At 39.3% G+C, this 15,000-nt stretch overlaps 2 protein-coding genes across 2 annotated transcripts in view; both read left to right on the plus strand.

The window, feature by feature from the left end:
* LOC142134223 (signal recognition particle subunit SRP72-like) overlaps window positions 1–7,868 on the plus strand; it is a 9,346-nt gene extending 1,478 nt beyond the window's left edge. Inside the window, exons 5-14 of the mRNA XM_075194545.1 lie at window positions 611–739; window positions 980–1,052; window positions 1,157–1,221; window positions 2,045–2,140; window positions 2,663–2,766; window positions 2,855–2,932; window positions 3,620–3,754; window positions 4,808–4,845; window positions 5,482–5,641; window positions 7,288–7,868. Coding sequence (XP_075050646.1) covers window positions 611–739; window positions 980–1,052; window positions 1,157–1,221; window positions 2,045–2,140; window positions 2,663–2,766; window positions 2,855–2,932; window positions 3,620–3,754; window positions 4,808–4,845; window positions 5,482–5,641; window positions 7,288–7,471 — 1,062 coding nt within the window. The 3' untranslated portion in view covers window positions 7,472–7,868. The remainder of the gene's footprint in view (window positions 1–610; window positions 740–979; window positions 1,053–1,156; window positions 1,222–2,044; window positions 2,141–2,662; window positions 2,767–2,854; window positions 2,933–3,619; window positions 3,755–4,807; window positions 4,846–5,481; window positions 5,642–7,287) is intronic.
* A 4,582-nt stretch (window positions 7,869–12,450) lies between these two features.
* LOC142134219 (ADP-ribosylation factor-like protein 9) overlaps window positions 12,451–15,000 on the plus strand; it is a 20,583-nt gene continuing 18,033 nt past the window's right edge. Inside the window, exon 1 of the mRNA XM_075194541.1 lies at window positions 12,451–13,182. Within this exon, the coding sequence (XP_075050642.1) occupies window positions 12,700–13,182 (483 nt within the window). The 5' untranslated portion in view covers window positions 12,451–12,699. The remainder of the gene's footprint in view (window positions 13,183–15,000) is intronic.

Raw genomic sequence — 15,000 nt, forward strand, 5'->3', positions numbered from 1 at the left:
CATACCACTCAACTGTCCCTTTCCAGTTTACGGTCTTTTTTTTTTTTTTTTTCTAAAAAAATTTTATTTTGACTATATGAAATAGCGACTACAGCAGGTGGAACCAGTCTACAGGTCCAGTTATTGAAACATAAGATGAGCCAGTATTATGCTGCTTTGCTATTGCTAAACTGGTCCGTGCTGTTGCACTACAGCTATAGGACTCCCTGCAGCTTATGCTCCATGAAAGTCTGTTTGGCTCTTCATGGGTATGGAGTAATTTTCACTTTACTTCAATGCTTGCCTTAACCTCATTATCTTTTCTGTATACTAAGTAATCACACTTTCATATTGATTATTGCAAAAGTAGGTACATTCACAAGCTTGCAGCGGAAGAAGCTCTGCCTTGTCGCCTATTACAAAGTTTTTATTATTTTGTCTTGTATCACTTTGGTGCATTCTTTGCTGTGAGTACAGGTGATTAAACCGAGAGAACCCCATTTCAAAGTAGGGGGAGCAGATTCTTAAAGATATCTCCTAATAGTTGTTGTTGTTTTCACAATGTATTATTTTCCGTGCTAATTAGTAATAGCTAGATCACTAACTTTAATGTATGTATTTTACACAACAGGCAGAGCAATGTAGAAAGCTGTCCACCAGTTTACAGGCTCAGAACCCCGAACATATGCTTCCTGTGCTCATTCAGGCTGCCCAGCTGTGTCGTGAGAAGCAGCATTCAAAAGCTATAGACCTGTTACAGGTAAAAGTTGCAGAAGATCATGTACTAGTTATTAAACTAAAGCCATTTGAATGTGGAAAACCTTTCAACTCATTGGTTCTCTTTAAGAATTACATTTGCATTTTTTTTTTGTTACCAAGTTGGTGAGCTTATTTCTCCAAAACTTTTTTGTGTGTGGGTTCTTCACCACCCCTGAATTAATGATTAATAAAGAACAAGAGATCAATTTGGATTATATTGGTTGTGTGTTTAATTTCGCAGGAATTTGCAGATCAGCATCCGAGTACTGCACCCCAAATCAAACTAACAATGGCACAGTTGAAACTTGTACAAGGTTTGTTAGTCACTTACTATATAAACAAGAAAATAATGTCTCTTTGGTTTAAAATAGTTACTCAAACTGCCTAACCAGTTAAGTTCCAAATAATTTATTTTCAGGTAATGTTACAAAGGCTTGTATGATAATGAAGAGCATTCAAGAAATGGCGCATAGACCTGGCATGGTAAGTGCAAAGTGATTAGTAAATGATAATTTGTGGTTGTATGGTTTGCCACCCAACAGATCTGTTCACAGAAACAAACTACTCACTGGTACTAAGCTTTTACAAGTTTGAACACACAAATATTTGTGTTAAAAATTTTAAGTCTGCCTGGCCCTTTCCTTACCAGTCAAGTCTCTGAGGATTGCATTTTGCCATGAAAACAACCTTTTAAAGAACACACTATAATATCCGTTAGCTGGGAAGCTGTTTTGAAATAATGATCAAGCCTGTATGTAGCCACCAAGTTGTGTGGTGTTGATGAAGTGGATCATGTTAAGCTTACAAGTTATTTAAGAACCTACTATTTAAAAACAGCATCCGTATTCTCCCCAGCACCTATTTCCTGGGTGCTCTACCCGACTGTTTTTAATTGCAACCCGGCTCTTGGAGCCCCACAGAGTCCTATTATGATAGAATAAACCATTGTTTTTTCTATTAGAACAGGCACTATGTGAGCACTACAGCCAGCAGTGTATGTTAGATCACTGTTCACCAGTCTGCCCAGTCCTGGCAGGTGTAGGCAGTAACCTCCAACATTTTTCAATATTATTTATTACAACTGCACCCACCCAGTAACTTTTTGTAGGGTGGGTGTAATAGTGTAATGTATATGTATATATATATTTATATTTATTATAGGTTGTTTTTTTTTTGTTTTTTTTTTTAACCTGTATCAATGCCTTTGTTGCTTGTGTGTGTTTGCCATTCATCACTGTAATGTTTGTATTCAGTTTCTGCCTTTTCTTAAAACTGCTTTCATTCTATTGCTATACAAAATGTGCAGGTGTCTGCATTAGTTACTATGCACAGCCATGATGAAGATATTGACAGTGCCATAGAAGTATTCAACCAAGCGATCATCTGGTACCAAGAAAACCAAGTAGGTGATTTGTACATTTATTTTAGTCATTCTAGAGGGAGAATTCAATTCCCACCAGAATACCACCACGGTAAACCTGGGGAGCTGCGGGCAAGCAGCCAGCATTGAAATCACTGTACTAACAGTAATTACGCGCACTATTACCATAATATCAGCAATAGCGCACAGGCCGTGTTACTTTTTACAGTAACGCAGCCAATTGAATTCCCCCCCTACATGTAAAATCTATATCTGTGGAACTCCTCTCTGGTTCACACACTTGTCTCCCTGCAAAAGTGTATTGCCAAGGATTAATAAGGCCATAACATGATATTTAGAAAGTGTGCTGGTTGGGTATGTTGGGTGAGATAAAAGAAATATATTTGTTTTATAACCAATATTTTTTTTGTTTTGATAGAACAGATCTACTATGCAAATTTTAAACTACACTACACATTTATGGAGTAGAACTCTATAAATCCACAAACCAGTTTTTTGGGGGGAAAAATGTAATCTATGTACCTCTGTTTTTTCTCTCCACAGCCAAATTCTCCAACACACTTGTACTTAATAAGAGAAGCTTCCAACTTCAAACTAAAACATGGACGGAAGAAGGAGGCAATAAACGACCTTGAGCAACTATGGAAGTGGGTGCTTGTTATATTTTCTGTTGCATGTCTGTTATCACATGACTAAATGAAGCATTGTACTCATCATTCTCTCATTTGATTACAGACAGAATCCCAGGGATATTCATACTTTGGCTCAGCTCATCTCTGCATATTCCATTGTGGATGCTAACAAAGCAAAAGTGTATCCTTTTTTCACTTTTTTCCTCCCTTGTTTCTGTATGGTGGCATTTATTAATACATACATACATACATACATACATACATACATACATACATACATACATGCTTCTGTTTTGTTTGTCTGAATTGTGGATGTTTGCATGCAGTATTTCTATAGCAGTCAAGCAACCCTTTTCAAATTTGATAATAACCACATATAGCGGTGTGCTGGGAGATCTCTGTGTGTTTGTTCCTTTTAGGATAACCCCACCCTTTCAAGCACCTGCTTTAGCCTATAAATTGATTGAGCAACTTCCATTTCTTTATTTGTCTGAGATGCATGTTTGTGTCAGTAGCTGAGGGGGAGTACTGACATTGGATTGCTATTTGGAGGCTTCTGGAGTACCTCTTTGGTAAGTTAGCTCTCAATTTAAACACACACATATGTATGGCCCAAATATATGGGACTCTCATTGTTTAGAGTTAGGACCACCCTATTAGCAAAAGCGCTGTGGAGAGGCGGGGGGTGGCTTTAACATACATTTGCAAATGTGTGCAACTAAGACTTTTGCATTTTTATCTACAGCAGAAATAGCAGATGTGTTGCTGGCTATAGCAGTGCGCTGGGGGATCTCTCTGTGCAATAACCACATATAGTACAGGAATCATTAAAGCTGTACACGTTCGTTTTCTTACATCAGAAATTCAGTCTTAGTGAACATTTGCCCTCTTCTGACACTATGCATTTAAAAGTGGATGTGGATGCCTTGGAAAATTCCACTGGAGCTACGTTTATCCGGAAAAAGGCTGCTAAAGTGGCTGGGGAGCAAACCAAAGAACAAGGGTATGTTAGAATTGCCATGAGACTTCACAGAAGCTGCATACAGTGATTTTGTCCCCTCTTTTGTAGGGAAAATGAATACAATTGTGAAGTAAAACACTTGGTCACTGGTTACATAAAATAGTGAACTTGCATATTTACAATTATTAATACAAGTGAAAGCCAGCTAGATGACATTGCATTAGGTTTATCTAAAACCTACATAAGTGGGTTTGTAAAGGTGGTGTAGAATTCCTTGTACTGCTTTGTATATTTTGGTAGACACTAACTCAGACTGGAAACCATCCACTGTATTTCACTTAAAGAAAATAATCTTTTGTTAACATATAGCTTCGTTAATAACATACATCACATTAGATTTGCAGTCATGTATTTACACAAGGACCTTTATTGTGACAAACAAAAAGTGTACCGTTTTATATCATGTCCCAATAACCTTTTTAGGAATGTGCATTTTCAGTATCTATAGTGTATTGAGAACCTGATATTTTTAATTAGTATACATTTTAAGAGTTGGACTAATTGCGTAAAAGTAGCTATGGGGAAAATCATAAAGTGTAGTTTTTGTCACAACCAGAACATACAAACTCCACACGGATAGTGCCCATGTGGGAACCCAAGTCCCCTGCTCTGTGAGGCAGCCATGCTAACCACTCTAGTGCACTGTGCTATCCATACAATGTCAATATTCTTTACTCCTGGCGCTGCATATTACACTTCAAAAAATTCCAATGTGCACTAAATAAATATTTATTCTCAATGAGAAGTCTAATCATTTCAATAAAAACAATAGCATAATTATGCTACAATGTTTTCTGTTGTTCATACACGCCACACAAATCAATATCCACCCACATTAGCAAATTGTAGTCAGGTCTGTACAAAGTGGTCATTCTGACAGCAAACTAGTCATATGTCGGCCACTTTTTAATATCTGGTTGTAATGCACCAGCTAACTGTGTACTTAAATTCAGACATAAATGCCTTATTTTAATAGTATGAAAAGCAATGGAAATTTGAATGCATTACTTTGGTTTTTCTCTTTATGGTGGACAGACAAGTGGAACTTAAGAAAAAGAAGAAGAAAAAAAAAGGTATGTTATATGATGGTCATGGTTTTTGCATTATTTTCTATCTTTTTTTTTTAAAAAAAACAAAACATAAGGTCCATATAATTTCAATATTCCACTGCTTTCCAGTTGATCTTTTACCGCTGCTAACCAGACAAGCTGTTCTATACCCACAAATAGAATGATGATTATAGTTGGTTGCATAAACAGCAATTCTGTGAGGTCCACAAGTTCTGCAGACAACCTGATTTCATGTTGGGCATAGCAATTTTTCTACTTGTTAGCAGGCTATGCCTCCATGAAGCTAGCTTCCCAAGACTCGCTTAAATACAATGTATGGTACCATATGTGGAAGCGCACTATAGCATTTTAGTCCACACTAGCTTCACAATAAGCACAAGAATTTATGGTTAGGCAAGTTTTGAATTTTTTGTGCGAGATAAATTTGTGAAAGTATCTATGGTACCCCTTTCACTACAACTGTCTGTTACTTACAGGCATATTCTTTTAGCAAATGTGTATTGAAATGTGCTTCATTATGTTTTTGTTGTGCCATCATTCCTAAATTGCCACTTCTTGTTTGTGCTCTAAGCTGGTAGTATGAAGTATAAACATATAGTAATTACTATATTTATTTGAGTCTTTACTTTGCTTCTATAGGAAAACTACCCAAGAATTATGATCCCAAAGTTACCCCAGATCCAGAACGATGGCTTCCCATGCGAGAACGATCATACTACCGTGGTAAAAAGAAGGGGAAGAAGAAGGAACAGATTGGCAAAGGGACCCAGGGAGCCACAGCAGCTGCAACAGCTGAATTGTAAGTAGGACATATGGGGGCATATTCGATTCCCCACATTGTTCTTTAGAATAACACGGGCCTGCGCATTCTTACCATTACTACGGTAATAGGTTCGCATTATTGCCATTGGTATGGTAATTTCAATGCTGATTTTTGCTTGCGGCTCAGAGCTGCAAGCAAAAATTTGTGTTTAAATTACCGTACTAATGGTAATCATGCGCGCCCCGCGTTCTTTGGAATTAGTAATTGAACCCTGTGGTGTTTTCTCAAATTAGTGTTATAACCAATGTTTGCAGTCACATGATTGTGAAACTCACTGTTAAAATTGACATCAGCTATATCATATAAAGCAATGATCGCCAACATCTCATTTTTGGAGGATTGTACTTGCGGCCCTCCAACCTTCAAAAGGTCCGCACAGAGGAAGTAGGGTGAGTATGCTATACTTCTTCCTCCATCCTCCAGCGTGAACTCTGAGGTCACGTAACGTGGAAGTCGGTTGCTGCCGCACTGCCTTATTCTTTGCTTTGCCTGTTGCCCACCATAGATAGGTCTAAAGTGATGGTTACGGAAAACTGTTAGGGTTACGTATTAATCTGTACATATACTGGAACCACTTATAAAATATTCTGTGGCAGATTCAATTCAGCGCAAGGTACTGCTGAACATCGCCTTGTTGTTCAGATGCGCATTTTAATGGTTGGTACAGTAAGAAATCTCTGCTCATATTTCTGCACACCTCTATGGGACGTGAGGGAAAATGAGCGTAGATATCTGTAAAATCTCAAACGCAACGTGTCTCCAGACTGTTCCGGAGGCCCATTGCTTCTAGTTTTAGTTTTCTCTTTCTTACTGGTTGTGTGGTGGAAAAACACCAGTAATCAATTTTTGTAAGTGATCCAAATGATCATTTTATTGATGTAAACCTAATATATGTTTTGGTGCCATCAGTTATATCTTTTTAAGTTTGCTTCCCTCTGTATCAGTAAGCAGCAGTGTGTGTATATATGTGTGTGTGTGTGTGTATATATGTAATATATGTATATATGTGTGTGTGTGTGTGTGTATATATATATATATATATATATATATATATATATATATATATATATATATATATATATATATATATATATATATATATATATATATAGCTTTGAAATAATTTGCTTACACATGTATTAAAAACATATGCAGTACATCATATATTTCAGATTTCTATAACTCACTTGTTTTGTGCTAGAAAGTAAACAAGAACTTCTTGGGACTAGTGTTGGGCAACAGTAGCCCCATCAGTCTTCACCTGCAACCCCCTTGTTTATGCCTTGTGACCTCAATTTGTCACACTTTATATACATAATAATAAACCTCTGACTTAATTGATACGATGACAGGTACAGTGCATAATAAATGCTATGAGTTTGATTGCTGTGACAATGACCACCTAATATAGGCATATAAGAAGACTGCAAAACCACAAATAAGCCTACAAATAAAACCTACCACCTATACTGAGATTGTATGGGTATAGACTTATCTGCACACCTATATAAAAAACAAATGACCTACATTTTACCTTTTGCTTGCTTAGGTAGTACAAGATGATTTCTTTATCATAGATTGTTGACTGACTGCTTTTCTGTATACCATTTATAATATTTTAGTGATGCAAGTAAAACGGCCAGCAGTCCCCCAACATCTCCAAGACCAGGCATGGCAGCGACAAATGCCCCTTCATCCTCTACCAGCAATGTCATACCCCCTCGACACCAGAAACCAATGGGAGCTGCTGGCACAAAGAAAAAGCAGCAACAAAAGAAAAAGAAAGGAGGAAAAGGCAGTTGGTGATGTCAGTCTCAATCCGGTTAGCAGACAAGGTGGTGTACACACCAGCTGCATTGAACAACGGCATCCGACTATAAATAATGTCTTACCATGTGCTGTCTGATGCACCCACATTTTTATCAAGTTTAAAAAGGCGATTACTCTTTGAAAGAGAATTCAGATATGAGTTTCAATTTGCAACGGTCATCAACATTATAAGAATTGCTGCTCTCCCTGTTTGTGTGTGTGTGTCCCCCTGCCCCTCCCCTTTCAATCGCGCCTCTTCATTTTGGTTTTACTTTTCATCCATTATTCCTCCAGTCATGGTATTTGTTAGAAACACTTTCTGTCACAAAGTCTTTTCAGCTGTACAAGACTGTGATCATTAATTTAATTGTTCATTAAAGAAATTTCTGCCAATGTTTTTTTTTGTTTGAGCTTTACAATGTTTGATTAATTACCCCTGGATATGGACCTTTTTTTTTTTTTAAATATCCTACTTGCAATACTTGAACATTATATACTTTTATTTTATTTAAAGATGCTAGTAACATTCTATGTGTACTGGCAAAGCTGAACATGGACTGTCAGTTACTGCTTGCGGGTCTTTATGTGTTATGAAACCATTTTATATTGCGTTTTGTACTTCTGTGTCGCCCTTTTGTATTTTAATGTCTCCACCACAAGAAAGCATGGTATGTATTTACTGAACAAAAAGAAAGTTGTCAGCGCTTATCCCTTAAACTGCATATCTGTGTGTCTAGCAAAATGAAAACATGAGGTATTTGTTCATATTTTGAACAAAACACTTAAGCCTGCATCCAAACGTCAAGGGTACCTCATTGTATGCAGGTCCTACACTGACCTATATGCTTTAAACATTATTAAAATGCAGTTGAAATCAGATGCACTCACCTCCCAGGCATAGGGGTTTACATCTAGCAAAGGCTGGCTTGTGAGCCACACCCAAATGTGCCTTAAATAGGCTTGATGGACATTTTGCTAGACACACACAGATATGCAGTTTAAAGGATAAGCGCTGACAACTTTCTTTTTGTTTTGTATACATATATGGGCATTTATATTGCCACGTAGCTGGTACCACATACAATATGGGATATACCGAGCGCGGGCTTAGTGCCAAGCAGCTGGTACCATATAATGTGGTATATACCGAGCGCGGGCTTATTTTTCTCTGGTTATGTATTTACTGAGCAAAGTAACCTGGGATTTCCTGCGCCAAAGGAAAACCCAGGAAAGTGCAGGAGGGGAGAGTTGGACCAAGACTTGTATCATTTTGCACACATATATTACATATATTTTATTGCTGCCTATCCATTATTCTGATGGCTTATTTATTTTTTACATTTGAAAGCAACTTATGTTACTAAGTACCTTTCCCAGCTAAATGGAGAAGTGCATTTGGCAGTATTTTGTGATCGTTTTGCATGTCCTCCTGAGACTTTATTTTTCCCGCTGATGGCCACTGTGGTAGGCACACACAAATGCATAACCATGCCCTAGTTCCATATGGTCTCTCACTGTATTTCACTATGGGTACTTTGGCATACTGCAGTTTCTGATTGGAAGTGCCTGTGTGACACTAGTTATGATGGGGGTAATAGAAGAAACCAAGAACCTGAATAATTTAGTGAAAGACTTTTTAAAACGTAAGGTATACACGTGTATAGCTAAATTATGTGACTGGAAAAAAGCTACCTACTTAAAAGGCTTATACTTTTAATTGGACCCATTTGTCAGAGAAGCGTATTTGCTGGTGCACTCACCATCTACATTGCCTATAGAATAATTACCTTTTTGTTACGTTACACTTTGGAAAGCTAAAGAAATAAAGTCTACCTTTTTCCAGTTTTATTTACACATTTCTTCTTACAATGAATGGAGAAATAAAAAGGCAACAGTTCTGAAAATTAATAAAAAAAATGAAAAACTAGAATAACAGAGTTGGAAAAGTGATAATTCCCCTGGAATACTTTGGAGAGGCAATTTTTGCTGTAATTACAGCCATCAATCCGTTTGAATATGTCTATACCAGCTTCATGCACCTATATTGGGGAATATTTGTCCTTTCTTCCTTGCAGAGTTGATCAAGTTCAGCCAAATTTGGTGGTGATGGACTGCTCCAAGTGGACTGCTCTTCAAGATTTTCTATCTGATTTAAGTCAGAAATCTGAATTGGCTAGTCAAGAACACTTACCTTCCTATCCACAGTGTTGTTTTCTTGGCGGTATATTTAGGGTTGTCGTGCTGGACGGTGAACCACCTGCCAATCTTCTGTCTAGCAGAGGAACACAGATTTTCTTCAGGAATTTGGGTGTTGTTGGCAGCATCCATCTTCCCTTCAGTCCTGACCAATCGCCCAGTCCCTGCTGAAGAGAAACGCCCCACAACATAATGTTGCTACTACCATGCTTCACAGTAGGTTTGGTGTGTTTTGGGTGGTGTGCTTGTTTGGTTTGCACCATAGCTCAGTCCAAAAAGTTATTTCTTGGTCTCGTCTGACAATTCAACAGTTAGCCACATAGCATCAGATACTTCCAAGAGACTGAGTGGGGCATTTTTTCAGATTAGGCAACTTTCTTGCCACCTTGCCATACAGGGCAGCTTTGTGAGATAGTTGTCACATGCATAGACCATCCAATCTCAGCCATAAAAACTTGTAAGTCCTTCATAACTGCCGTTTGCCTCCTGGTAGCTTCTCTGATCAATATCCTCCTGGTTCTATCATTCGAAGTGGAGGGACAGCCCAATATAGACACTGTGTTGGTGGTGCCATACACTTTCCACTTCCCTATAATACTTTGCAAGGTACAGAGGGAGAGTAAAAGCTGTTGATATCTTTTTGTATCCTCCTAACTTGTTTTTTTCCCCCCACAGAATATGATTTCTATAGGCACTGTATATCCCGAAGACCCCCTGAACATTATATTAAAAGTGTAAAATAAACACACACTATTTTAAAATAAAGTTTTATTGAATAAAATACTACAGTTCACCACTTTATTGAATATAAAATATTTTTCATCTGTTTGAGTCCAAATAGGGATTGGGAAGTGTCACCTGCACACTATTGTTGACTGCCACAACAATGAACATGTTCCAGAGAGGCATAATTCTCAGCAGCCAATCTCAATCTTAGTGTTTATTATACTGGGACCAATAAACTAGCAAAGTTGCTACTCCTGTGGTATAAATCTTGTTAATTCACCTGAACCCTACAGCCAAGAGGCTGGGAATGTCCCACCTGATTTTTAACACAGAGTTGGTAGCCTCTGAGAGATTGACAAACTTATTTATGCCTCCCCTTTCATAGAGATACAATTTCTGTTCAAATTAGCTTGAAGTGGCTTTTTACTATGGCATGGGCAACCCATGATTGTGGTCTCCTGTGGAAACAAACACAGGCTGTCTATTATGATTTTGAGTAAGGGCGCTCTGCATATTTTTAAAATTCCAAACAAATACAAAGTAAGGTGCGCCCGTGGAACAAACTACAATAGTTGAATAATATTAAAATATTTGATAGATTATATATAGAGAAAGATGGCGGACCTTGTCTTACATACCAAATAAAACTTTATTTTGGCCAATACAAAAAAATATTAATATGAATATATATATTTATATCTCAGAATGATTACATTCAAAATAATGCATAAAATGGTGACTCCATAAAAGGAAGATAGTATGTGTGCCTGATTTGAGCAGAAGCAAACTTTGTTCAAATAATAAATGTCTATTAATGAAATCTTCAATATAGAGACTGACACAACTGTAAATGAAACAAAGTGTGTGGCCAGTACACTTTGTCTAACAGGAATGACAATCATAAATGTAGGACCAAATAAATAGATGGCAGTGAAGAAATATAAAACTCTCACCCAAGAAATAGCACGCATATATAGTGCGCCCCCTTAAGTCTTGTTTTGATGGTATGAAGTAAGGGCATACAGGCTGTTAGGAAAAATCTTTCCCCTGTGAAGTTCCAACAGCCGGAAGAGGTGTTTGTAGTCCCAATCAGGTGTGCTTCTGTTTCAATGGGTGAAGACAGGTTAAATAGCTTACTTGAAAATAATTCTGATTTCCAAATGTGCATAGGATCCAATTTGATGCTCTAAGAAGATCTGCTTTTTTCAGACATGCAATCAAAATCATCCAACAGACATCTGACACATTTCGTCTGCTCTGAGCTGACTTTTTCATCTTTGAAAAAGCCAAAAATGAAAAAGTTATATATTATACATGTATCTGTGTACAGGGCCGTAACTAGGGCTGTGCGATAGGGGGGGACCGCCCAGTGCGCAACGCTGAAGGGGGGTGCAATTTAGGAATATTTTAGGTTCATTTGGTTATATATATATATTTATTTATTTATTTTTCCACTCCTTCTTACCCCCTCTGTCTTCGCAGGTTACGCTGAGCGCCTGAGTGTGTGACTGGCAGCCATACTTACCTGCCCTCCAGAGAGATGCTGAAAATGAGATGATTTATGGGAGGATAGATAAGACAACTTATTATTGAGTGTATGCTTAATGGGTACTTAACCTTTTAAGGAAAACAAAAACTGATCTAGTAGCAGCTTATTATTGAAGTACTCAGGTCTGAGTGAGTGAAGATTTGGGGGTTAGTAGACAATGTTATTGTTGATGAAAGGGGGCGAATTATGATGAAGGGAGAGGTTATTGGGGAATAAGAGAATGAGGGGTTCATAGAGAATATTATTGAGGTTGAAGGGTTAATGGAGAATGATGATGATGCTGATAAAGGGGATTAATAATGGAAATAATTAAATGTGCTGTGCACGCCTGTGATTCGATATGAAGAACATACTAAGATTTCGTTTAAGTAACAAGAAATGATTATACATTTCACATCGTCAGCTATCGGACAGAGGGGTCACTTATAAACTACAGCAGGCGCAGCCAAAGACAAGCACTCTGTTAATACACCTTGAAGAAATGTGCAGAAGGCGATGCCCAATGACAGAAGCAGTGCTCTCTCCATTGTAGCTTTATGTGCTGCCACTCCCCTCCCTACCCCTTGCTGTCGGAAGTGTTAAGGCCGAGAGCTGGGGTGGAGCATTCAGTGCCAAGCGTTGTTTTGTTTACAAACACACATTGATTCTCCCAATTTCTTCTTCGTTCCGGCTTTCCTGATGTCCTTTCTCAGCACATGGATGTAGAGATGTGTGTGTAGTGTTAGTATTACATACCAGGTCGCCGTGGAGAAGGATGTCTTCTCTGCAGGGCATGGGTCTGGCCGCTGCTCTCCTGGCTGCCTCTGGAGGGGTGGCCATTGCTTCTTGGCGTTACATCTCTGCTAGGAGAAAAAATAACGAGGGCCCGGACATTAAACCAGCACAGAAGGACAAGAAAGAAGAATTGGGCTCTACACCAGTCTTGGATGAAGACAGTAGAACAGACCCGAGCATTAAGCCAGTCCAGAAGGCAGATGAGGAAGAAGAATTAGGCTCCATACCAGCCGTGTATGCAGACAAGAGAGCAGACCTAGGTACCTCTGTACTACATGCAGATCACGAGCGAGCGAACCAAGAGTGCAGATCAGTACAGGAGGAATGTAAGCGAGCAGAGCCAGACCCATCAGCATTACTACATAAGGGAGACGAGAGAGCAGATTCAGACAGAACACCTGTAGAGTCTCCTGTGGAAAAGAAAATAAGTGGCATTAATGCATCTCCAGAAATACAGGTTAAGGTAAGAACATACTGAAATCAAACTAGTTGTAGTGACAAACGGAAATGATATCAATCACAAGTGACCATTTTCCTAAATCAGCTCTAAATTTAGAAGGTAATGCTCTGACACAGATGTGTAACTGGGAATGAAGGCACCTCATCTCTCCCTCCATACAAAACACTGCTCTATTAGCAGACAATGACATATGGATGCTTGGTGTTGCCACAATTATTAACTTAGGGAACTGTTTCTATACTGTTTTCCTCATGGCCACATGGGCCTGGGGCTGAAAACTATAAAGGGCAAATTGTGAGAAGTGTCCTCCCACTAGCGGTGTGGCCAGTACCATGGAGGGCATAGCTTGCACTTCTCTCCAGCCACCTACATCTCCCTCCCATCCTCCCTTATATAAAGACTGCAGCACTAACTGGCTCACACATCATGTATGTAAAGTGAAAAGAAATACGTCCCAGCTGGCCCTCATGCCAGAACAAGCTCCTGGCTAATCAGGATAGTTTCCTAAAATCACGACTATCCTGATGGAATCAGTACAATTGAGAGGTAAAGGTATGTTATTTTATTGACCATTGAAGACAAACAATTATTGATTATTTTATTATTGATTATTTTTATATATAAAGTGCTTTAATAGAAACATGCATAAAAATGGTCATATTCAGGTATTCAACATTAAACAAGTACAGGGTGCTGAAATCTTAAGAAAAATAAACTTGAGTCTATGTATAAATATATACAAATAACTGTGTGGAAGTGTACCTAGAAGAATTGATGCTGTTTTGAAGGCAAAGGGTGGTCACACAAAATATTGATTTGATTTAGATTCTCTTCTGTTCATTCACTTTGCATTTTGTTAATTGATAAAAAATAAACTACTAACACTTCTATTTTTGAACTGTACTGTGTGTGTGTGTGAGTGTGTGATATATATTAATAATATTGCTCTGTGCAATACCTAAAGATGACTATTTGGAGTGATCAATATATGACTTTAAAAAGTCTACACCAGTGGTTCCCAAACTTTTGCAGTTCGTGGCACCCTTAGAGACTCCAAATTTTTTCAAGGCACCCCTCCAAAATAATTTTTGAGCAGTCCTGTTTTAGAAGTAGTTGGGTGAAAAAATTGTAATAAGTATTTAGGTCAGGACAGAAATACTTATTTAGTTGTATGCAAAATGCCTCTGCATCCAGACACTCTGCCCTCAGGCACTCTGCATCCAGACACACTGCCCCCTCTGCATCCAGACACTCTGCCCTCAGGCACTCTGCATCCAGACACACTGCCCCCTCTGCATCCAGACACACTGCCCTCTCTTACACTGCCCCCTCTGCCCTCTGTCACGCTGTCCCCCCTCCTCTGCTCTGTCACGCTGTCCCCCCTCCTCTGCCCTCTCACACGCTGTCCCCTCCTCTGCCCTCTCACACGCTGTCCCCTCCTCTGCCCTCTCATGCTGTGTCCCCCTCCACTGCCCCTCTCACGCTGTGTCCCCCTCCACTGCCCCTCTCACGCTGTGTCCCCCTCCTCTGCCCCGCTGTCCCCCTCCTCTGCCCCGCTGTCCCCCTTCTCTGCCCCGCTGTCCCCCTTCTCTGCCCTGCTGTCCCCCTTCTCTGCCCTTCTGTCCCCATCCTCTGCTCTCTGTCCCCATCCTCTGCCCCTCTGTCCCCCTCCTCTGCTCTCTGTCCCCCTCCTCTGCCCTGCTGTCCCCATCCTCTGCCCCGCTGTCACCACCCTCTGTGCCACTCCTCTGTCCCGCTGTCACCATCCTGTCACCAACCTCTGTCCCGCTGTCACCATCCTCTGCTCTCCTCCTCTGTCCC

Source organism: Mixophyes fleayi, unplaced genomic scaffold (genome assembly GCF_038048845.1).
Source record: "Mixophyes fleayi isolate aMixFle1 unplaced genomic scaffold, aMixFle1.hap1 Scaffold_46, whole genome shotgun sequence".
Classification (NCBI taxonomy): domain Eukaryota; kingdom Metazoa; phylum Chordata; class Amphibia; order Anura; family Limnodynastidae; genus Mixophyes; species Mixophyes fleayi.